At 37.3% G+C, this 25,344-nt stretch overlaps 1 protein-coding gene and 1 pseudogene across 4 annotated transcripts in view; one reads left to right on the top strand and one right to left on the bottom strand.

Moving 5' to 3' along the window:
* ITCH (itchy E3 ubiquitin protein ligase) overlaps nt 1-25,344 on the bottom strand; it is a 99,946-nt gene that overhangs the window by 62,489 nt on the left and 12,113 nt on the right. For 3 of the 4 annotated variants that reach the window (XM_059892506.1, XM_010811429.4, NM_001082428.2), the window contains 1 exon segment: nt 6,289-6,379. In XM_059892506.1, coding sequence (XP_059748489.1) covers nt 6,289-6,358 — 70 coding nt within the window. In that variant the 5' untranslated portion in view covers nt 6,359-6,379. 4 annotated transcript variants of the gene reach the window in all.
* On the top strand, nt 22,273-22,812 carry LOC782136 (ribosomal protein L26 pseudogene; annotated as a pseudogene).

Below are 25,344 nucleotides of genomic sequence, written 5' to 3'. Positions count from 1 at the left end.
TTTTCAGAACAGAAAATGCTTAAGTGGGGATCAGACCTATCTCTGACTAATATGTACTATAAAGCCCTACTACTTAATACAAAACCTAATTTAATCACAGGATTGCCCCAGAAAAATCCCTATTTTTAATACATTTGTGGTCTGAGAAAAGGTGAAACAGCCCATACAGTCATGCATAAGTTCATTTTGTTTCAGGGGCTCTTGTGATCCTCTAAAACTGATTAAGCCTAGAACAAAGAGCAATGCAGCTATCCTGAGTGGCTTTTTAGGATTCAAACTTTGGAAAGCTATTTACCACATAATCCCACTCAACCCCACGAGAGCCATTTTAGGAAACTTTAAATGGGAAAATAAAAAGAGTAAGGGAAACTAACACCAACTGTTAGTGTTTTACTGTGTCTGGCACCTAAATATTATGATTTTGACTCTCACAACTGTTCTGCAAGACAGGTATTATCATCTTAATTTTTACACATAAAAAAAGAACAAGATCAACAGAATTTAAAAGTTTATCCAACAGTCACAGCAAAGCTTGGACAGGAGAAATTATGTTAAGTGTTCAAATCTCAAAGTTTAGATTGCACAAAACTTTCATTACAGTCCTAACATTGTAAAATAGATCAATGTACTACTTCCTAAAATTTAAATTCCCAAGGTAAATTAAAAGATTATGAATTATAAACTAGAAGAAAATTAATCAGAAAAATGTCAGTATCATCCGTCACCTGGGCTACACCTAAAGGCCTCTAACAACTGTCTATTTTTACTCTCACTTCTCCAGCCCAATTCCTCATAGCTACTAGAATTGTGAACAGATGTGACCATGTCAATACTTTTCAATGATTCCCTAACGCCTGAAAAATGAAGTTTAAATTCTTCTGGGGCATTTTATGTTGCTTACTATGTACTTTTACAGCCTCTTCCTATACAAAATCCCACACAGGCCCCTAGTGTTCTAACCACTCTTACCTGTTTGCTGTCCCTCATAAGGACCATGTACTTTGACTGCTCATATGTGCTACTTCCCTCCACTCATAATGATCCTTTTTCCTTTTCATCCAACACAATTCTACTTCCTGAGTTGTCTTTAATCTCTTCTCTTTGAAGGGTTCTTTAAATCTAACAAGTCAAAATTGTTCTATGCTTGCACAGCATTTTCTTATCTATATATGGCTCCTGTTGCTTTTCATTCAGTCTTAGTTCTTAGTAGGTTTATTAGTTTTTACTTATTTAACTCAACCTGCAATCCCCTTCATGGCAAGGTATAGCAAGTGTGTATATTTAATAACTTCCTCTTCAATATGAAATAAAAGTTTTGACAATTTAAATATAAAGACAGTAAAAATAAATGAATAAATGTAAAGAAAGTAAAAGTGAATCCTTGGCTTATTCAACTTATTTTGGGAATCAGAAGGCTGTAAGGAACAAGGTAAAACAAATAAGGGTGGGGAGATCACCACACTTAAGTTAAGGGTGCTAAGTTATGATTAGCAACATGATGAACTGATAGGAGATAAAACCAGTTATGCAAGGATTACCCTCTGTGGTCAGAAGTCATGAGAGGCCAAAAGAGGCCTCTGTAGCAGAACCATGGCTTGTCTGGGCAGAACTGGATATAAACTCTTGACTTTAAATTTAAAGTATGAAGGACCCTCCTGGTCTCTAAGCATTGGGAGCTAAATATATGGTGTTCTAGTAAATCTGGAAAAATACAGTAAGGTTTAATTTCAATTTGTAAGAACTGAAATAAGATGGTTTCTCTTCCTCAAATGATGAGCTCTGAGTCAGGACTGAGACTAAGAAATTTCTAGGAAATACCAAAGTACTTGTTCTGCCCATGTAAGTATAATACTAGCATACAGTAAGCATCAAAACACAGATAAGCTTAGTATAATAGCTGAAGTTAGGTGCAGAACATAATTAAACAGGAAATGGCTAAAGACAGGGAAGGATGTAAGAAAACAGACTTATGTCCAAGGTAAAGGAACAGGCCACAGAATTAGAGATAAAGACTAAAGAATGATCCAGGAAATCAACTTATTCTGGGAATCGGAAGGCTATAAGGAACAAGGTTAAAACAAACAAGGGTGCTGAGATCAAGTTATGATTAGCAATATGATGAACTCTCAAAAACATTTAAGAGTAAGTAGGCATTTCTGATTTCCTGCTATAATTTTTGTAACTATCTGATAAGTTACAAAAGGATCTGCCCAACACAAGGATCAATACAGGTACATTCAATACTCAACAAAAGTGTTAAGAAATCACTTCAATGCCAAGAGAAGTTCCCAAGGGGATGCTTCATATAGTACCTTGATCAATGAAAGCATAGCACAAAAGACCACCTTTCTACTCCAGTTCAAACTGGAACAGCAAAATGGCTATTCATGTTATTTCTATAAATTAAGAGTCAAATCACAGAAAGTGTGACTAATGAACTGGCATGATTTTAAAGTTTAAGGTGTAAATGTGTAAATATAAGACATCAGGAAATAATTATCAATTAAGTTTAGTGAACATTCATCACCTCATATAGATACAAAATTAAAGAACTAGAAAAGGAATTTTTTTCCTTGTGAGAACTCAATCACTTGTGATGAGGTATACTTTATTTTATGTAAATTCTGAAAAAGAAAAGCAAGGCTGCCTTTCCCTTGATGTTCCTATAAAGAATTATGTGAAATTAAAACACATCAAGTTCTCTAAACAATCTATTTATCAACACAGTATCAATTTATGAATTAATTTTTTAAAACTCTTGCTACAACTTATGTAAGTTTTTATTAAAACTTATTATAAGGTATCATTTATCTGAAATAAATTTTCTACTTGCCATCATCTGGTAAGGAAAAGCAATTAGCAAATGTATATACCGTAAACAAACTATGTACATGCACATGTAATGTATGTATGACAGAAAGAGTTAAAGAAATAAATTTGAGCAGGACCACAGAGTAACATTTTAACTTTTGACACTAAATTTCCCCATCAGTCTTTTACAGTAACTTTCTAAAACACCAATCCAGTTTACTGCTCTTTGTTAAAAACTCTGGTTACTTCCCAGGTCCCTTAGCAATGACTTTTTTTTTCTTTTGGCAGCCTTGACTCATGTGAAGGAGATGGCCCATTCCTGTGAATTCTCACAGGTCCCTGCTCTGCAGCAGTGGCTTTTAGGGATGTCGAGGGAAGCCTTGGCATTTCCCTCCTTCAGGCCATTTGCTCTGTCATGTTCATTGCTGAAAGATCCTTTTATACCTTTCTACTTTTTAAATAGTAGCAATGCTTCAAGCACCACTTTCTTTCACAGCAACTCTAGTCAAATACTACCCCTTTTTCCTGACCAAAGTCATTATCTCTTGCCATTACCATACACCAGGGCATATATTTTATACTTGCATATTTATGCCTTTCTTGAATTTTAGAAGTATTGAGGCAGCTTACCAAAATAAAATAAAAAAACAAAAAATTCAAATACTGTAGCTAATCCATTAATACAGAGTAAAAAATACAACGTCAATTAAAGTGACTTGTGGGAAAAAACACTTTGTTCTGAGGTTTCTAGCACCAAAAGCAAAGTAAACAGTGAATTACAAAGGACACTTGATTGTAGTCAATTTGGCACTCTACTGTTTATTATCTGTTGTTCTCCATATCTGCCATATCTAATGATGCCTTTGCTAAATATATAACTTTTATCCATAATTCACGATGGCTGTTTTTGTTAAAAATGCTTTTGCCCTATACTTGTACATTCTCAGAATTTTTAGACTCAAGATTAAAAGCTTATAAATGGCTAAGAATTATGTCTTCTTGAGGTGCATTTAGGCATTAAGTGTTTTTCTTCCCGTGACGGTCACAATAGCAAAGATAGTTAGCTTATGCAAAGAAAAGTCGAAAGGAATATAACTTAAATCTGGTTGCTCAGATGATAAAGAATCTGCCTACAATGCAGGAGACCCAGCCAGGCTCAATCCCTGGGTCAGGAAGATCCCCTGGAGAAGGGAATGACTACCCACTCCAGTATTCTTGCCTGGAGAATTCCATGAACAGAGGAGCCTGGTGGGCTGTAGTCCATGGGATCGAAAAGAGTAGGACACGACTGAGAAGCTAACACTTTCACTTTTTCTTTCCTCACATTACTATTTTAAATTGCTGACTTTTTAAAAATAAAAAGCATGTATATTGCTTACATAACTTGAAAAGCTGACACTAATAAATTCTCTAAATCAAAAATTTTAACTTAAGCTGTCCCCTAAAAAAAAGTCTTAAGAAGCCTGGCCCAATGTAAAACAGCTACTCAGACTAGACTGAAGATGGGGAGAAAGTCAAAGTGTTAGTTGCTCAGTCGTGTCCGATTCTTTGCAATCCCATGGACTATAGCCTTCCAGACTCTTCTGTATATGAAATTCTCCAGGCAAGAATACTAAAGTGGTAGCCATTCCCTTCTCCAAAGGATTTTCCTGACCCAGGGATTGAACCCAGGTCCCCTGCACTGCAGGCAGATTCTTTACCATCTGAGCCACCAGGGATGGGGAAGGGAGAAACAACTAGAATCTGGCTTTGGCAAAGAAATATTAGAATCTTTCATTGAAAATCAGACATCACTAAGAAGAGACTGGAGTCAGTGAAAAGAATTCCCAAGAATAAATTCTAGCATGCTTTCAACTTAAGAAGGTGTTACTTTTATATAACTCAAATACTTTTAGGTTTCTAGAAAGATAATAATACAGTTTATAACTTTATATTCATACTCTAGAGCTGGATGTAAGCCAGGTACAGTATTAACAGAAACTAATATAATCAATAAATGCCATTAAATTAAAAGGAGAAAGACTAAGTTTCCATTGTGTAATAGACACATGCTTGTCTAAAGAAAAATCCAGTGCCTCACTTTGGCTAGTACAAATGGTTTCTATAAAAAGACCCTACAGAGAGATCATATGGAGCCTGACTGTGAAAAGGTCTTAGCCCAGTTTTAAAGAAATTCACTAACATAGCCAAGGAGAAGCACTGAAGGTTTTTGAGCAGGTACAAATCAGGTGGCATTTAAGAAACATGAATTTGAAAGTGATCCACTTGGTTAGTATGGTTAGAGGAAAAAAACAGGTATTAGGAAAGTAATAAGAGCAACCAAAAAATTTAAATAGGCATTTCTCAAAAAAAGATATACAAATGTCTAATAATAAGCACATGAAAAAAATGCTCATCATCACTAACCATCAGGGAAATGAATTCAAACTCTTGAGATACTATGTCACATCCATTACAATGTCTCTAACCAAAAAGATAAGCATTCCAAGGATGTTTACAAAACTGTAACCCTCATACATGACTGCTGGGAATACAAATTGGTCTGGATGCTTTGAAAATTAATTTGGAATTCCTCACAATGCTAAATGTGGGTATTACATGACCCAGTCACTCTACTCCCAGGAACACACTCAAGAAAACTGAAAACATACAACTTCACAAAGTTATACACAAATGTTCATAGCATTATTCCTAATAGCCAAAAAGTGGAACCAACCCAAACACCCATCAACTGATAAATGGATAAAGTATTTCCACATATGGAATAGTATTTGGCAATAAAAAGAAATTAAACACTAATGCATGCTACAACAGGGATGAATCTTGAAAACAATATAAGTGAAAAAAGTCAAGAGACAAAGGCCACACATTTTGAGTCTATTTCTATGAAACCAAAGTAGGCAAAGCTATAGAGAGAAAAATAATTAAGCTAGGGCTGAAGGTGGCTGGGGAATATGGGGCAGGGGTTTCTTTCTGGAATGGTGAAAATGTTCTAAAATTGACTGGTGATGGTTGCACAACTCTGAGAATGTATTAACAATCACTGACCTCTAAATGAGTAAACTGTATAGTATGTGAATTAGCTCTCAACAAAGCTTAAAAAATCCAAATCAAAATAAAAAACAATAGCAACTGCCCAAGCATGTTTAACAAACCCAAATTGTATACCATACCCAATAACAACCTGAAATTAAAATGTTATTTTTATATATCTACACATTATGTTCATTTATTCATTCAGCAAATACTAATTCAACACCTGATATGTAACAGCCACTAAAGGTTTTCTTCTCAGAAGATTTTTTATTGATGGTGAAAGTGAAGTTAAAGTCACTCAGTCGTATCCGACTCTTTGCGACCCCATGGACTACACAGTCACAGAAATTCTACAGGATTCTGGAGTGGGTGGCGGGGTAGGGGTGGGGGGGACACAAAGAGAATGAGGGAAGTAATGCAGTAGATCTTTTTAAGACTTACCAGTGATCTGAAGTTGTGATTTCATGGTCAAACTACCCATTGAACCAAGCTGTGATCCACTGTCAGACATATCACCAACAGGAAGGCAAACCTGAACAGGGCAAAGGAAACACTGTGAACGTCAAAAATTCCCACTTGAAAAATATGTAAATGCTAACCAGGCCATTTCCACGTCCCACTGAAGACCACAAAATAACCAGTGGCCTTCACACTGCTAAAATTCTAGTATCCATCCTGCACTAAACTATCAGCAAAATCTGAAATGGTTGAATTTCTTTCTTCTGTGGTTTACTTTCTTCTTTTAGTTCCCAAGACACATTCTCGAGGTTTATGTCCTACCTTACTGATTATTCCATCTTAATCTTCTTTGATGATTCCTTCTGGTCTCTCTACCCTCTTAATACTGGAATGTCCTAGGGCTCAGTTATTGGTTCCCTCTTCTCTCATATCTTCACATTCATTTCCTCAAGGATATCAACCAGTGTTATGGCTTTAAATATCATCTATATACCAACAAGTCCCAACTTTACATTTCTATCCCAGATTTCACTCCTGAATTATAAACAGCAACTTCACTTGGTATCTAAAAGATATTCTAAACTAATACGTCAAAAACGGAACCCCTGATGTCCTCTGTGAACTATCTCAGTTGAAGGCAATTTCATCCTTTCAGATGCTCAAGCTAAAAACTATGGAGTTATTCTTGACTCCTTTGTTCATATGTCCCTTCCCATCTGCTGACAAATTCTAATGTCTCTATTTGCAAAATACACCTAGAATCCAGCCATTTCTCATCACCTCTATCATCAATCTATTCATAGCCACCTGACAGCTATCTTCTTCCTAAATTATGCCCCTCTCCTAGATTAACCTAAAGTGACCCCATGGACCGTACAGTCCATGGAATTCTCCAGGCCAGAATACTGGAGTGGGTAGCCTTTCCCTTCTCCAGATGACCTTCCCAACCCAGGGATCGAACCCACGTCTCCCACATTGCAGGAGATTCTTTACCAGCTAGAGCCACAAGGGAAACCCAGATTAACCTAAAAGGTCTCCCGTTTTCCATCCTTGTCCAGCCTCAGTACCTATTCTTAACACAACCTGGATGACTTTAAGATGTTAAAAAGTTCTTCAAATTTTCCCATTTTACTCGAGTGAAAGACCCTATATGATACATGCTTCCACTGCTCCCTACCTTCTGATCTTATTTCCCCTCTACTGTCCGCCCCTACTCAGGCACCTACCTATTATTTTTCAAACATGCCAGCACATTCTCGCCTTAAGACCTCTGTTCTACTTGTTTTCTTCACAATATTAACAGTCTGTTCCACCTATCCTGATCATTTTTTTTCTTCTACAGACAATATGATCTTTTGACATACCACATAATTGACTTGGTTATTATGTTTATTGGTTTTGACTCTCTGGGCTAGAATATAAACTCCATGTGAGCAGGAATCATTTTTTTGGTTCACTGATAAAACCCAGAATCCCACAACAGTGCCTGACACATTGCAAACACTTAAACATCTGATCTGTGAAAGGAACAAAGATGGCTCCTGAATTATACTAAAATAAACAACCCTAACATATCTTCTTCAGTCCATAGTCTCAGAAGAGTTAATCCTCATGTGGTAAGGCATGCTCTACATAACAGAGATTTTATAACAAAATCAGGACACTTGGGCTTGATTCCTGGCTACAACACTTATTGTATGATACTATATGAGTTATGTAACCTCTCTAGGTCTCAGTTTCCTGTCAGAGAAACGGGGATAACACCATCTCTACCTCACAAGGTTGTTGAAAGACTGAATGATTATGTATGTGGGGGGAAAATGCTACGAATGTTTATTATTCATACTGTCAGAATTTAACTAAATCTGTTTTTAAAATAAAATGTTCTTAGGCTTTTGGGGACTTGATAAAATATCAGGAATATTTTGAGTGGGTCAAAGATTAAAGTAAAATTTACTTAAGCACTCACTATCTGCCAGATCCTATGTAAGAAATACATAAATACAATAAGGCAAACAAAGTAACCTGAAACTGTAAACATGTCTACAGTATTCATACAAAATTAGGCTTCCATTCCCTGGTGGTCCAGGGGTTAGGACCACTTGCAATGCAAGGGCATGAGTTCGATCCCTGGTCAGGGAACCAGAATCCCATATGCTGAGGAGGCAGGGAGGGAGGGACGGACAGATGTAGGGAGGAAGGAAAAAGAATATGTTCAAAGCTAAAATTCTGGCAGCCTTAACTCAAATGACTAGCTCATTCCCTTGGCTTGGTCTGTATATTTTTTCCCTTCACTTTCTATGTCTACTTAAATTGCACCATTTCGGATGTTTTATACAATTTACTAAAAGGGCCATTTATTTTAAATACAGAAGGCATACATCATAAATAAAGCCATTAGTAGTCACCCAGAATATAAAGGCACTGAGGTGTACCATAAAAGTCAACAGAGCACTGCACAGGATATTCTTCTGATGCAAACTACTTGTTACAGAAAGAGTCCTCAAAGACATCATTACCACATATGTATAGTTATTTTCTCCTCAATACTGAAAAGACTCTTCACCACAGAATTATGACATCAAGATAAGGAAATTAAGAGGCAGTGAGAAAAGTCCAACAACTGGATGCTGAGTTTATGAATGATAAAGTATTATTCTAGTTGCTGATCTACAGCAACAGTTTATTGCTGGAAAAATACCCTTTTAAATAGTATAGATTATTCTAAATTAACATTATAAAGTTGCAAAGAAAATAAATTCAAAATCATAATAAAATGTATTTTAAAAACACAATTTCATGTAAAGAAGACTAATGAAAGTACAGACTACAAACATTTTTAGAAACAGTGATTCTCTCCAGATAATTAATCATTGTGATAGAACTGTGAGATGCTTTGCAAAAACATGCTGATAATTTTAATAATGTATGTTCTAGTTCACGTTAGTTTCATATAATAAAAATTATTTTAAATCTCTAAGAATAAAAAAACACACCACTTGTATAATAAAGACAAATCATAGAAACCTTAGTATTAATTGGCAACCAGTTAAATAATCACAAATTCATACCACAGAAAACTATGCAACAATTAGAACTTACTAGTAACTGAAGTGTAAAGATTTCAAGAACATTTAAGTTACAGAATATATATAATGTAATCTGTTTTGCAAATAAAAACAAAATGCATATCCCTATAGGTAAATATAAATAAAGGCAGAAAAAGTTTCCATCCCAAACTGGTAATAGTGGCTACCCTTCTGTGTACTAAAGAAGGAAGTCATGGGGAACTTGTGGTTTTTTATGTATTATTTGAGTTTAAAAAGAAAATATATACCATACTTGTACAATTTGAAAAATACCTCAAGACTAAGTAGATAGAGAATCTACACTTCAAAGCCCATCTTCTCGCCTGAGCGCCAGACTCCTAGGCCTAACCTTTACAATTGTCTGCATTACTAAAATGACTAAGGTGAAACTCTGCCTGGCTCAACAGCAGCACCATTCACCCACGTGCTCAAGCCAAAGCTATGAGCATTAAATCTTTCCCTCATCTAGTTGTAAAGATTCTATCTGCAAAATATACCCTACTATATACCCTATATGCTTACTTTTCTTTTAACTACATTAGCCCAAGCCACAACCAGCCCTTCCCTGTCAACAAACTATTACAAGTCACTAAATAAGGCCCCCTGCCGCTGCATTTGCTCCTTCTCCCTCTCAGCCATTTCCCATCAAAGTTAGTGTACTCTTCTAAACATTAAAATTAGATCTTGTTCTACTCTGCTTAAATATCCAATAATTGCCTATCTCACCTAAAATAGAATCCAAATTCCTCACTCTGGCTTATAGAAGCTCCACTTCATTCCATACATGACCTACTTTCTTGAGTTCTCCTCTCCTTAACATTCTCCTCCTTAGCCACTGTAAATCTGGATTCTATTTCTCAAACACACTAAAGTCATTCTGGACTTATAGGCTTACACTAACTGTTCCCTCTGCTGAGAATGTTTTTTCCACTTATCTTTAAATAACTAACATCTTGCATTCAGCCCTCAAGTTAATACTCAGGTCTTCCCTGACTGACCAGTATAATGTAGCCATACTATTACTTTCTACCACATCACTGAAATTTTCCTGACTTTTTAAATTAATTTTATTAATTTCTACAAAGGTAGGCAACCTTGTCTGCCTTGCTAATCAGTACCTTAAATATTCTACAGTTTTAATTAACTAATGCCCACAATTTATATTAAGGGTCACTCTTTATGAACCTTATACGGTCCTAAGGATATTGAAAAATGCATAACTGCCACGTATTCAATAGTATAGTATCACAGAGAATAATCTCACAACTCTAAAAATCCCGTGCTTCCCCTATTCATTCTTCTTCCCTCAATAAGAACTTCTGGCAACCACTTACCTTTTAACTGTCTCTACAGTTTTGCTTCTCCCAGAATGTTAGATAGTGGAATCACACAATTTAAGAGCCTCAGCCTGGCTTCTTGGTACTATGATTAAAGTTTCCTCCGTATCTTTTCAGAGCTTGACAGTTTTTTTTTAATTTGCTGAATAAACATTTCACATGTGTTTATTCCTCTGTGCATCCATGTGCCTGTTGAAGGGTGTTAGATGCTTCCAGCCTCTGGCAGTTATGAATAAAACTGCTATAAATACTATCGTGCAGGTTCTTTGTGTATGTAAGTCTTCTACTCAATTGGGTAAAGAGGACTACAATTACAGGATGATAAGGGTAAACCTATGTTTTAGCTCTGTAAGCAACTGCCAAATCATCTTCCAAAGTGGCTGTACCACTTTGCATTCCAATTAGAACTGAAGGAAAATTTCTACTGCTCCATATCCTCACAAGCATTTGATATTGTCAGAATTTAGTATTTCTGGAATTTAGCCAATCTAATAGGTGTACAACAATGTTTCACTAGTGGCTTAGTTTGTAATTCCCATGTGACATGATGTTGAGCATCTTTTCGTATGTTTGATTATTTACCATCTATGTACACTGTTTCATGAGCTATCTGTTCAGATATTTTACTCATTATTTGTTTTCTTACTGTTGCATTTTAAGAGTTATTTGTGTATTTTAAATATAAGTCCTTTACATGTTTTGCAAACATTTTCTCACAGCCTATGGCTTCTCTTTTCATTTTGTTAACAGTGTAAAGGTGCTGGTTGCTAATTCCCACAAGTCTCAAGTTGAGTGCTGTGGGTGGGTTCCCCACACCAACAACCAATTCTCCAATGCCAACTGGGTGTCCTACAGTTTAATAATAATCAGATAGGAAATAAATATGACATAGTTTTATGTATTAAAAAAAATTTTCACCAAAAAATCCATTAGAAATAAAATACACTGAAGTTGCAGGGTACAAAAAAAAAAAAATCAATATATAAAAGTCTATTCTATACACTAACAACAAATCATCAGAAAGCAATTAAGAAAAACAATCCCATGTACAACTGTAACAAAAAGAATATCTAGGAATAAATTTAACCAGCTAGGTGTAAGACCATCTTTCACTGAAAACTAAAGACATTACTGAAAGAAAATGAACACAACACAAAGAAATGTAAAGGTATGTGGGCTCATGGATTAGAAGAATTTAACATTTTTAAATGTCCATATGACCTAAAGCAATCTACAGAGTCAATGCAATCCCTATCAAAATCCCAATGACATTTTTCACAGAAACAGAAGAACAAAAAAATCCTAAAATTTGTATGGAACCACAAAAGGCCCCAAATAGCCAAACCAATCCTGAGGGGGGTAGGGGGAAACAAAGCTGAAGTATCATTCACTCTGATTTCATATTATATTAAAAAGTGACAGTAATCAAAACAGCATGGTATTGTCCAAGTAACATACAAATCAATGGAACAGAATTGAGAGTTCAGAAATAAACACACACATAAATGGACAATGAATACACAACTCAAGAGAAAAGAACACACAATGGAGAATAGAGAGTCTCTTCAATAAATGATGTTGGAAAAACTGGTCATGCAATAGAATGAAACTAGACCACCAGCTTATACCATACAAAAAGTCAACTCAAAATAGATTAAGGACTTGAATGTAATACCTGAAATCATAAAACTCTTAGCTGTGAACATCACTAAATATTAGGGAAATGTAAATCAAAACCACAAATGAGATACCATCTCACACCATTAGAGTAAGTATTATCAAAAAGGCAAGAAATAACAAGTGTTAGGATGTTGAGAAAAGGGAATCCTTGTATAGTTTGTGGGAGTGCAAATTACTGTAGCCACTATTGAAAACAGTATGGAGAGTTCTCAAAAATTAAGAATATGATCCAGTTATTCCACTTCTAGGTATTTATCCAAAAAATTCAAAAGCATCTATTTTGAAAAGACATATGCGTACCCATGTTCAATCCAGCACTACACACAAGACCTAAGATACGTAAACAACCTAAGCTGCCATCCGTGAGTGACTGGATAGAAAAGGTGTAGTGTGTGTTTAAAACAAGGGAATGCTACTCGGCTTAAAAAAAAAATTTTTTTAAGAGAGGAAATTTTGCCATTTGCAACAACATGGATAGACCTGGAAGGTATTATGCTAGTGAAATAAGACAGAAAAAGGCAAATACTGTATGATTTCTTTCATATGTGTGTTGGGGGTGTGTGGGGGAGTGAGTACACAAAACCAAACAAAAATAAGCACACAGAGAGAACAGAATAGTCGTTAGCAGAAATTAAGTGTGGGAAGGGCAAAATGGATAAAGGAAGTCAAGTGCATGGTGATGAATGGAAACTAAACCCGTGGTAGTTAGCATGTTGCAGTGTATATAGAAGTCAAATATAATTTTGTACGCTTGAATCTTAAATGTTATAAACCGATTTTATATCAATCAATCAGTGAGAAGGCTGTCTGTCAAACCACTAATCTAACAGAATAGACTTCAGAGACCATACAAGACAAAGAAAACAGGACTATACAAAAATTAGTCTGAAACAATCAATCAAATGACAACAGCAGGCAGCAACAAGAAACTATGAGATGGGAGAAGAATCTGGTATTTCCAGAGCCACCACATTATAACATTCAAAGTGTTTCATTTTCATACCAACAAACTGAATTCAACAGCACATTAAAAGGATTAATACATCATGACCAAGTAGGATTGATTAATCCCTGGGATGCAAGATGGGGTCAACATACAAAAATAAATAAATCAGTGTGACCAACAAGGACCTACTCTGTAGCACAGGGAACTCTACTCAATATTCTGTGATAACCCATATAAGAATCTAAAAAAGGATGAAAAAATATATAACTGAATCATTTGCTGTATACCTGAAACTAACAACACTGTAAATCATCTATACTCCAATAAAATTAAAATATTTTTTAAGAAATAAAGAAAATCAATGTGTTATACCACATTACAATAAAGGATAAAAACCACATGAACATCACAACTAATGCAGAAGAGCATTTGACAAAATTCAGTACTGTTTCATTAAAAAGCTGTCAGATTAGGAACAGAATTACCTCAACAAAATAAAATATGTTTTACATATGAAAAAGCCCACAACTAACATCACACTCAACAGTGAAAATCTGAAATCTTTTCTTCTAATACTAGGACAAGATAGGATGCGCACTCTCAGCATTTCTAGTCAACATAGTACTAGAAGTCCTAGCCAAAGCAATTAAGGCATTAAAAAAAAAAAGAAAAGAAAAATTGGAAAGAAACAAGGAAAATTATCTGTCCCCAGATGACATGATTTTATTAAAAAAAGAAAGAAAAAACTATAAAAGTTCCAAACAGGAGATTCCCTGGTGGTCCATGCTTCCAATGCAGAGGGCACAGGTTCAATCCCTAGTTGGGGAACTAAGATCCCACATGCTGCACGGTCCAGCCAATAATAACCAAAAAAAAGAGAGATTAGAAGTGTTAGCAAGGATGTGGAGAAAGTGGACCCCTTGTACACAGTTGGTGAATCTCTTATACTGAATACAGAGGCAAAAATCATCAACAAAACACAAACAAATTGAATTAAGTAATATTCCATGACCAAGTGGAATTTATGCCAAAAATACAAGCTTGGATAAATATCCAGAAATCAATTAATGTAATATATATTACATAGACATATTAGAACAGAGTACAAAAACAGTATCACCATCTCAACGCACAAAAGGCATTTGACACAACTCACCCTTTCATGGTAAAAACACTCAAGAAACCAGAAGTAAAAGAGAACTTCCTCGACCTGAAAAAGTGCATCTAATTAAAAAAAAAACAAACTATAGCTTCAGTTCAGTTCAGTCGCTCAGTCATGTCCAACTCTTTGCAACCCCATGGACTGCAGCACACCAGGCTTCCCTGTGCATCACCATCTCCCAGAGCTTACTTATACTCATGTCCATCAAGTCGGCGATGCCATCCAACCATCTCATCCTCTGTTGTCCCCTTCTCCTCCCATCTTCAATCTTTCCCAGTATCAGGGTCTTTTCCAATGAGTCGGTTCTTCGCATCAGTGGCCAAAGTATTGGAGTTTCAGCTTCAGCAACATTCCTTCCAGTGGATATTCAGGACTGATTTCCTTTAGGATGGACTGGTTGGATCTCCTTTGCAGTCCAAGGGACTCTCAAGAGTCTTCTCCAGCACCACCGTTCAAAAGCATCAATTCTTCCACGCTCAGCTTTCTTTATAGTCCAACTCTCACATCCATACATGACTACTGGAAAAACCACAGCTTTGACTAGACGGAACTTTGTTGGCAAAGTAATGTCTCTGCTTACATCCTGCTGCTGCTGCTGCTGCTGCTAAGTTGCTTCAGTCGTGTCCGACTCTGTGCGACCCCAGAGACAGCACCTGACCAGGCTCCCCCGTCCCTGGGATTCTCCAGGCAAGAGTACTGGAGTGGGTTACCATTGCCTTCTCCAGCTTACATCCTACTTAACGGTAAAAGATTGAATGCTCTCCCCCTAAAATCAAGAACAAGAAAGAATGCCAGCCCTCATCATTTTTATTCAAAGGTTCTAGCCAGTGTAACTTGGCAACAAAATCAAACAAAAGGCATATGGACTGCAGAGAAAGAAGTAAAACTACCTTTATTTGAACATGATCTGATCTTGTGTTCAGAAAGATAGAATAACTTAGAAATTATTAAACAAGAGGGAACCACGGCCCAGGTTCAAAAAATTTCCAAATACACTATGGGTAGATTGTGAATGACTATGTGGTCAGTCACTTAGTTAACAAAGAACAATATATAATATTAAGTAAGCACTATCACATGCATTCCAGTTATTAGATGGAAGAAAGCTTTCAATCTGCTGCTCTTTAAAGTTTTTCTGTAAAGGGCCAGAAAGTAAACATTTCAGAGTTGGGGGCCATATGATCTCTATAACAAATGCTCAACTGCCATTGTACTGTGACAGTGTGACAGAGAACACATAAAAAGGGGGCTATCCCAATAAAACTTTATTTATTAAAAAAAAAAAAAAAAAACAGCGGGCCAGATTCCTTCCACGAGTCATAGTTTGCTAACACATGTTCTCGAGCATTAAAGTGAAAAACTGTTAACACCCTACATACATCACACTCATGGCATAAAACTGGGAAGTATGGAAGAGGCAAAAAAATTTCTTAAGACATTAGAATAAAACAGTTGGACATGGGTGGAATATCTTATAATTAAACTTTACTTTACATCTTCCTCATTATGCCTATTACTACTCCCTTCATTTGCTTCTTCCTGTACTATCTTACTCATTTCAGTATTTCTCCTTGCCTCACCTCAATCTATCCACATAGTGTTATCAAAGGATTTCTAAGATGAACTTTCTACACAACTCTGATGATCTGCCATGTTCCTGCTTTGCCTATTATCTTATTTTACATGCCATTCTCCCATACACACCCTATGCTCCAATCATAGAAAATTATTCATCATTCTCCAAAATGCCATCTGTTTAACACTTCTGTGATTTACTTATCCTGTTCCGTTAAAACTTCGCCCCACTATTTCCCTAAATTTCTGGTCATCTGGTCTTCTCTTAACCTTCAATATTCTGCTCAAGCATCTCATCTGGTAGCCTTCCTTAAACTAGAAAGCAGAAACAATTCTTCTAGTCTACTCTATAGCATGCATTCCAAAAGATATTGCTGCTAAGTCGCTTCCGTCGTGTCCGACTCTGTTCGACCCCATAGACGGCAGCTCACCAGGCTCCCCCGTCCCTGGGATTCTCCAGGCAAGAACACTGGAGTGGGTTGCCATTTCCTTCTCCAATGCAGGAAAGTGAAAAGTGAAAGGGAAGTCGCTCAGTCGTGTCTGACTCTGAGCAACCCCATTGACTGCAGCCTACCAGGCTCCTTCGTCCATGGGATTTTCCAGGCAAGAGTACTGGAGTGGGGTGCCATTGCCTTCTCCGCCAAAAGATACTATAATATGGTAATTAAGTGTGCAGGCTTTGGAGTCAAATAGATCTAGATCCACGTGTCTCCACATCCACATGCATTGTTTACTGTGTAAACTTAAGCAAATTACTGAATTACTTTCTTCATCCATGAAACAGGAATAACTGGATTGTAGTTTTGGTTTAAAGATTGAGATAATACCTGTAAAATGCTGCTGTTGTTTAGTCACTAAATCATGTCCATATAAAATCTGTACAACAATGTTTATAGTAGCTCTATTCACAGTTGCAATATGTGAAACGACGTGATCTCCCTCCATGTGCGTGCATGCTCAGTCACTTCAATGGTGTCTGACTTCATGACCCCATGGACCATAGCCTGCCAGGCTCCTCTGTCCATTGGATTTTCCTGGCAAGAACACTGTAGTGGGTTACCATATCCTGCTCCAAGGGATCTTCCGGACCCAGGGATCGAATCCACATCTTCTGCATTGGAGGCAGATGCTTTACCCCTGAACCACCAGGGAAACCAATCTCCTTCCACAGGTAAATCAATAAACTGTAGTACATTTACACACTGGAATACTACTCAGGAATAAATTTTTTTAACAAAACGCAACAGGATTTCCCTAGGGGCACAGTGAATGAGAGTCCACCTGCCAAGCAGGGGACATGGGTTGAATTCCTGGTACGGGAAGATTTCACTTGCTTCAGAGCAACTAATTCTGACAGTGGCAACTACTGAAGCCTGCACACCTAGAGCCTGTGCGCCCCGACAAGAGAAGCCACCACAGCGAGAAGCTCACACACAATGAAGAGTAGCTCCATTTATCACAACTAGAGAACGCCCATTCCAGCAACAGATACCAGTGCAGCCAAAAGTAAATAATTTTTGAAAAATACAACAACTCAGAGGAATCTCAAAGGCATCATACTGAGTGAAACCCCTTCTCAAAAAGTTTAATATGTACTATTCTATTTATGTGACAGTCTCCAAAAGACAAAACAAAGAAATGGAGAACAAATGTGTTGCTGCCAGAGGTTAAGAACTGAGGGTGAGTTTGACTAAACAACGGAGGTTTCTGGTGTGATGAAATTGTTCTGTATCCTGATTGTGGTACTAGTTATAAGAACCAATAAATGTGTTAAAATTCATACAACTGTACACCCAAAAATATTCACTGGAGGGACTGATGTTGAAGGTGAAACTTCAATACTTTGGCCACCTGATGTGTAGAACTGACTCATTGGAAAAGACCCTGATGCTGGGAAAGATGGATGAGGATGAGATGGTTGGATGGCATCACTGACTCAATGGACATGAGTTTGAGTAAACTCTGGGAGTTGGAGATGGACAGGGAGGCCTGGCGTGCTACAGTCCACGGGTCGCAAAGAGTCGGACACGACTAAGTGACCGAACTGAACACCCAAAAAAAAAAGCCAATCACTGTATGATAAATTTTTAAAACAGTTAAAACATTAATCAAAAATTTTAAAGGCTACCACTGGGTTGAACAGTGTCTCCCTTCAAATTTATGTCCATGCAGAAATGAGAATTTGACTTTACTTGGTCTTAAAGGATCTTCACAAATATAATCAAGATAAATTATAATGGATCAAGCTAAAGATGAAGACACAAACTGGAGATATATATATATTTACATACAAGACAAGGAATGCGAGGAATCAGAAGCACAAAACAGATTATTCCTGAGAAGTTCCAACTTTAGTTATACCTTATTTTGGCCTTTTAGACTCCTAGAACATGGGGGGGAAATGAAGCTGTGCTGTTTTAAAACTGCCCAGTTTGTGGCAATTTATTACAGCAATCCTAAGAAACTAACATAGCCTATGATCTCTATTTATGTGACATTCTGGAAAAGGCAAAACCATTGAGACAGAAAAATGAGTGCTTCCTAAGGAATGGGGCTGGGGGACCAAAAAATGCTCTTAGTTTTTATTTTTACAACAACAAAAAACACCAGACATTAGATTTACGTATCTTGGGGAGACCTCTTCAGAACTCATCTCCCTTTCTAGGATCTCTCTTCTACCTCAGTATCTCATAGCTAGATTAATCTATCTGTTTTACTGTCTCTTTCGTTTCACAATCTATTCTTCTTTCACCTCCTCCAAAGACTATTTCTAAAGCCAATTTCAACTTTGCCTCCATTTAAAGCTTTAAAATTCACAGAAACGGAGATAGGTGACTATGAATTTCCTATGAAAAACTGACTTTTCACATGATTTTTTTAAAACGCTTTCACAATCGAATACACTGTAGAGCCTGTATCTTCACCTTGTAAACCACTGTGATTTGAGTCAATGAAGATAGCAATTTGAATCTAAAATCTAGTACAATATTAAAATAATCCATTATTTATTAGTCTTGTCAGGTACTGCTGCTAAGCTGCTTCAGTCGCGTCTGACTCTGTGCGACCCCATAGACGGCAGCCCAACAGGCTCTGCTGTCACTGGGATTCTCCAGGCAAGAACACTGGAGTGGGTTGCCATTTCCTTCTCCATTGCGTGAAAGTGAAGTTGCTCAGTCGCGACCAACTCGTAGCGACCCCGTGGAATGCAGCCCACCAGGCTCCTCCATCCATGGGATTTTCTAGGCAAGAGTACTGGACTGGGGTGCCATTGCCTTCTCCAAAGAAACTTAAAACAGGGCCAATTCTTAACACTTTCTTATCATTTATTTTGAGTAATGTTTACTATCACATTAGAAAAATGTGACTGAATGTCTAATGTAAAAAGAAGGTGCTAAAACATTGCCAGCAATAAAAACTAACCTTAACATCTTCATGAAAGGCAGTGGGGAAAAAAAACGTGGAAAGACACACATTTCACAAGATTATTTCAGTAACATCTTATCCCATAAGTAACAAACAGAGAAACTACATTTCTAGCCTTATTTTAAAATATGTATCCTATTTATAAATAAATCATTAAATAACCAGGGCATTATGAAATCTGCTTGGGTTTCTTTTCAGAAATAACACATCCAACATAATCAGTTATTTTTATAGGCCATGTCTAATTTATCCTACAAAACTTGATAATTTTATATACGCCTGTAATTTCTTAAAAGAAGCCACCAAAAAGACATTTCAGAAAACACACAAAACCAGTAAGGAGAAAAACTGCTTGCTGAAGCAGAAAGTACGGAGTTCAAAGAGCTAAAACACACAGTGGTATTCAGAGAACTAAAACCAAATGAAGCTAAACTCTCAGCCTTACTAAAACACAAAAGCATACATGGTAACTAAATATTGAGTAGTCTCCCATGGATAGGGCCACTCAGCCATGCTCCCAAACCCCTACTCAAGTGAAAGAGCTACATATCAAAAGACCTGTTTTGAAAAATCTGTCCTCATTCACCAGCCACTACAATGCAAAATGGACTCCAGCCTCAACCCAGTTGGAAGTGGAAACATGGGGGTTTGAAGTAGTTCTGGTGTATGCAACCAGTAGCCACATTACCCAGCTGAGCTGAAAACTAATTCCTGTTCACTGGGGTCACAGAAGCAAAGACTATAAGAGCAATGTTTAGATCTCATTCTCCACTAATGATAGCAAAGGAGCTAACTTTGGCATATGGGTTGACAAAGATACTGACAGAGGGATTAAGAGTTCTTTGGGTTGGGGTAGAAAGTAAATGCTAATTCCCATAACAATTTCTCAACAAAAGGAGAGAAACTAACTCAGATCCACTCACAACAGGGAAAAACTGCTTTCCTATTTACTGGAAAAAGTTACTTTAACAGGGTAGCAGGATGTAGACCATCCCCTATCCCCCACAACAGTGACACTTTGGCTCTGAACATCATGTAATGATCTCAGATAATCCAGAGTTCTTCCCCATCTTCCAGCCAAATCGGAATCCAGTGTGAATTCTAAAGCACAGGCATAAAAAAGACAATTATCTTACTCAAAGAGAAACATGAAGTGAAGTCGCTCAGTTGTGTCTGACTCTTTGCGACCCCATGGACTGTATGTAGCCTACCAGGCTCCTCCATCCATGGAATTTTCTAGGCAAGAATTCTGGAGTGGGTTGCCATTTCCTTCTCCAGGAGGATCTTCCCGACCCAGGGATTGAACCCGGATATCCCACATTGCAAGCAGATGCTTTACCGTCCGAGCCACCAGGGAATCCCAAAGAAAAACAACATAAGAAGGTACAATTTTCAAGGTTCAACAGTATAAAAGAGCTGAAGGAAATTGGCACCAGAACTGTAACTTTTAACATTCATTTGTTGGTTTGAACTTTGCATCTAGTATTACAGAAGGCAATTTTTCTCCCAGTTCTCCCAAACAGCTTTCGGATAAACATCTTAGTATTAACTATTATTATAAGCTGTGTCCTGGCTTTGACTATTTACTGCTAGAGTTTAAAGGATTTAACATGCCTCAATAAATATAACTACTGTTGTACTACTCTAAATATTGCTCTCTTCTGCCAAACGTCTTGTGCGAAACTATACAACTCGATTAAATATAAAGCTGAATTTCCTGGTGTTCAAGAACTCTTGTTTCTGACTATCTCTTAAAACCCATAAATTCTCCTCAAAATAAGACTCTGGATAGCCACCATCTCATCCTTCTAACGAACCTTTCTCAGATCATTTTTACACATTGTTTAAGAATTATCAGTCTTCCCTGGTAGTACAGTGATTAAGAATCCACCTTCTGATACAAGGGACACAGATTTGATCCCTGTTCCAGAAAGATTCCACATGCCACTGAGCAACTACTGAAGCCCAGGTGCCTAGAACCTGTGCTTCACACCAAGAAAAGCCACAGCGATGAGAAGTCTGCACACTGCAACTAGAGAGTAGCTCCTGCTCACGGCAACTAGAGAAAGCCTGAGAGCAGCAACAAAGACACAGGGAAGCCAAAGTAAACATTTTTTAAAAAAGAGAATTATTAAGAAAACTAGATGTCAATAATGAGCTAATAAATAATGTCTATGTATACTACATAAACAAATTTATGCATTTATATTAAAAGAACTAAAAAGGATAGTTTTAAATATTGTATTAAAAATCCAGGAAAAAAAATCAGAATCATTTATTTCCAAGAGTTCTAAACATTGGGGTCAGAGTGAGTAAGTGAAGTCACTCAGTCGTGTCTGACTCTTTGTGACCTCGTGGACTATAGCCTATCGGGCTCCTCCGTCCATGGGATTCTCCAGTTAAGAATACTGGAGTGGGTTGTCATTTGGGACAAATAACCATTTATCCATTAGGAAACAAATAGGATTATGAAAGCAGGGTCAATTTTACATTCCAGTTTGGGCCTGCAAATTTTCACCTTAGTATTCTATTTCAAGACTACCTCCTCTCAAAAAAATCTATAAACAATAAATTCTGGAGACTATGTGCAAAAAATGGAACTGTTTGCACTGCTGGTGGGAATGTAAACTGATACAGCCACTATGGAGAACAGTATGGAGGTTCCTTAAACTAAAAATAGAGCTACCATATGACTCAGCAATCCCACTACTGGGCATATACCCTGAGAAAACCATAATTCAAAAAGACACAAGTGGCTCTCTTCCCTTCTGTGGCCATCGCTGAAGCGCTAGCGGCCAAAATGAAGTTCAATCCCTTTGTGACTTCTAACCGAAGCAAGAATCGAAAAAGACATTTCAATGCGCCTTCCCACATTCGCAGGAAAATTATGTCTTCTCCTCTTTCTAAAGAGCTAAGACAGAAGTACAACGTTCGATCCATGCCCATCCGAAAGGATGATGAAGTTCAGGTTGTACGAGGGCACTACAAAGGGCAGCAAATTGGCAAAGTAGTCCAGGTTTACAGGAAGAAACACGTCATCTACATTGAACGAGTGCAGCGGGAGAAGGCTAATGGCACAACTGTCCACGTGGGCATTCACCCCAGCAAGGTGGTTATCACCAGACTAAAACTGGACAAAGACCGCAAAAAGATCCTCGAACGTAAAGCCAAATCTCGCCAAGTAGGAAAGGAAAAGGGCAAATATAAGGAAGAAACAATTGAGAAGATGCAAGAATCAAGTCATCTTGTCTACAGCTTTCATTAAAAACTGTTAAAATGAAAAAAAAAAAAAAAGACACAAGTGCCCCAATGTTCACTGCAGCACTATTTACAATAGCCAGAACATGGAAGCAATCTAAATCTCCATCGACAGACAGATGGATAAAGAAGATGTGGAACATAAATATATGGGATAGTAGCCATTAAAGAGGAACAAAATTGGGTCATTTGTAGTAATGTAGATCAACCTAGAGTCTGTCATACAGAGTGAAGTCAGAAAAAAGAAAAATAAATATTGTATATTAATGTATATATGTAGAATCTAGGAAGATGGTACGTATAAACTTATATGCAGGGCAGGAACAGAGACCAGACATGTGGACATGGGAGAAAGGGGAGGGTGGGACAAACCGAGAGAGTAGCACTGACATGTACACACTACCATGCATAGAACAGATAGCTAGTGGGAAGCTGTAGAGCACAGGGAGCTCAGTTTCATGTTCTATGATGACCTAAGGGGTGAGATGGGGGATGGGAAGGAGGCGCAGGAAGGAGGGGATATATGTATGTATATAGCTAATTCACTTTGTTGTACAGCAGAAACTAACACAATATTGCAAAGGAATTATACTCCAATTAAAAAAAATTTACAAAGACTACCTCCTCTGAGTCCCAAAGGAACTGAATAAAATATCATTTCAAAGAAAGCAAAATACCACACACATCTTACTTGTTTTTACAGATAAATGCATGGGAATCCAGCAAAGTTAAATGGAGTGCCCAATCAGGCAAAGATTTCTTAGCTGTGACACCAAAAGTACCATCCACAAAAGATAAAATTGAGAAATTAAGCCTTATTAAAATTAGGAACTTCTCCTCTTCAAAAGACACCATTAAGAAAATGAAAAAACAAGCAAAAGGCTGGGAGAATATATCTCTAAGATGTAACACTTATCTGATAAAGGGCTTATATCCAGAATTCACAGAGAACTCTTGTAATTCAATAATAGACAAACAATCCAATCAAAATGAGTGGTCCAAGGTCAGAACAGAAGATGCAGCCAAAAACTGAGATCTCTATGTTAATTTCATGATTTAAAACTACAGTTCCATAACTGCTGCTGCTGAGTCGCTTCAGTCGTGTCCGACTGTGCGACCCCATAGATGGCAGCGCCTCAGGCTCCTCCGTCCCTGGGATTCTCCAGGCAAGAGTACTGGAGTGGGCTGCCATTGCCTTCTCCAATGTATGAAAGTGAAAAGTGAAAGTGAAGTCGCTCAGTCGTGTCCAACTCTTAGCGATCCCACGGACTGCAGCCTACCAAGGCTCCTCCGTCCGTGGGATTTTCCAGGCAAGAGTACTCGAGTTGGGTGCCATCGCCTTCTACAGTTCCATAACTGAGCCTCCCGCAAAAAAAGAAAAGAAAAGAGCAACAGGGAAACAAATGGAAAAAAAAAAATCTATGTCACTGCATACCTGAACTTACTCAGTTTGGTCCATTTCAAAATTATTTAAATATGGAGTCTAGGACCACTCTCAAATCCCTCTTGAACAACAACAAAAAAGGCCCTAATAAATAGCACAAAAAAGAAATTCAAAATCATCACACAAAAATCAAGCAATCGCCAGGACATGGAAGCAACCTAGATGTCCATCAGCAGATGAATGGATAAGAAAGCTATGGTACATATATACAATGGAGTATTACTCAGCCATTAAAAAGAATACATTTGAATCAGTTCTAATGAGGTGGATGAAACTGGAGACTAATATACAGAGTGAAGTAAGCCAGAAAGAAAAACACCAATACAGTATACTAATGCATATATATGGAATTTAGAAAGATGGTAACAATAACCCTGTATACGAGACAGCAAAAGAGACACTGATGATAGAACAGTCTTTTGGACTCTGTTGGAGAGGGAGAGGGTGGGATGATTCGGGAGAATGGCATTGAAACATGTATAACATCATATATGAAACAAGTCGCCAGACCAGTTTCGATGCATGATACTGGATGCTTGGGGCTGGTGCACTGGGACGACCCAGAGTGATGGTATGGGGAGGGGGGAGGGAGGAGGGTTCAAGATGGGGAACATGTGTATACCTGTGGCAGATTCATGTTGATATATAGCAAAACCAATACAATATTGTAAAGTTAAAAAATAAAAGAAAAAAAAAGTAATCACTGAAATGATTAAAACAGACTTCTTCCTTTTCAGAATTACAAAAGGTAAAATATTTGTCTGGATACCTCAGGCTGATTTATATTTTCTTAGGCAAGCAGTAGCAACAGCAAGTCCTGTAAGAGTGAAATTTCTTTTAATAAGATATTAAAAGATATTTTCCTTCTCCAAAATAAAATCTGGATGACACAGGGACTTCTTTGCCTAAAGCTTAATCCTTTATAAATGTTTACCCCACCCAAGTAAATGGTTAAAAGAGAATATAGAATTATAAAACCAAAGAAAATGTAATGAAAATCCTGCCCCAACCAACCTTTATCTTTCCAGAAAGCACTACTTTTAATATTTTATCAAACATTCATTTACTGAGGGACTATATATTAGAGAATGGTTCTAACTGCTTTGTCAATAACAGGAAAGAAG

This window comes from Bos taurus, chromosome 13, assembly GCF_002263795.3.
Source record: "Bos taurus isolate L1 Dominette 01449 registration number 42190680 breed Hereford chromosome 13, ARS-UCD2.0, whole genome shotgun sequence".
NCBI classification, from domain to species: Eukaryota; Metazoa; Chordata; class Mammalia; order Artiodactyla; family Bovidae; genus Bos; species Bos taurus.
Note: the sequence above shows the minus strand (reverse complement) of the source record. Positions and strands in the feature narration are given on the sequence as shown.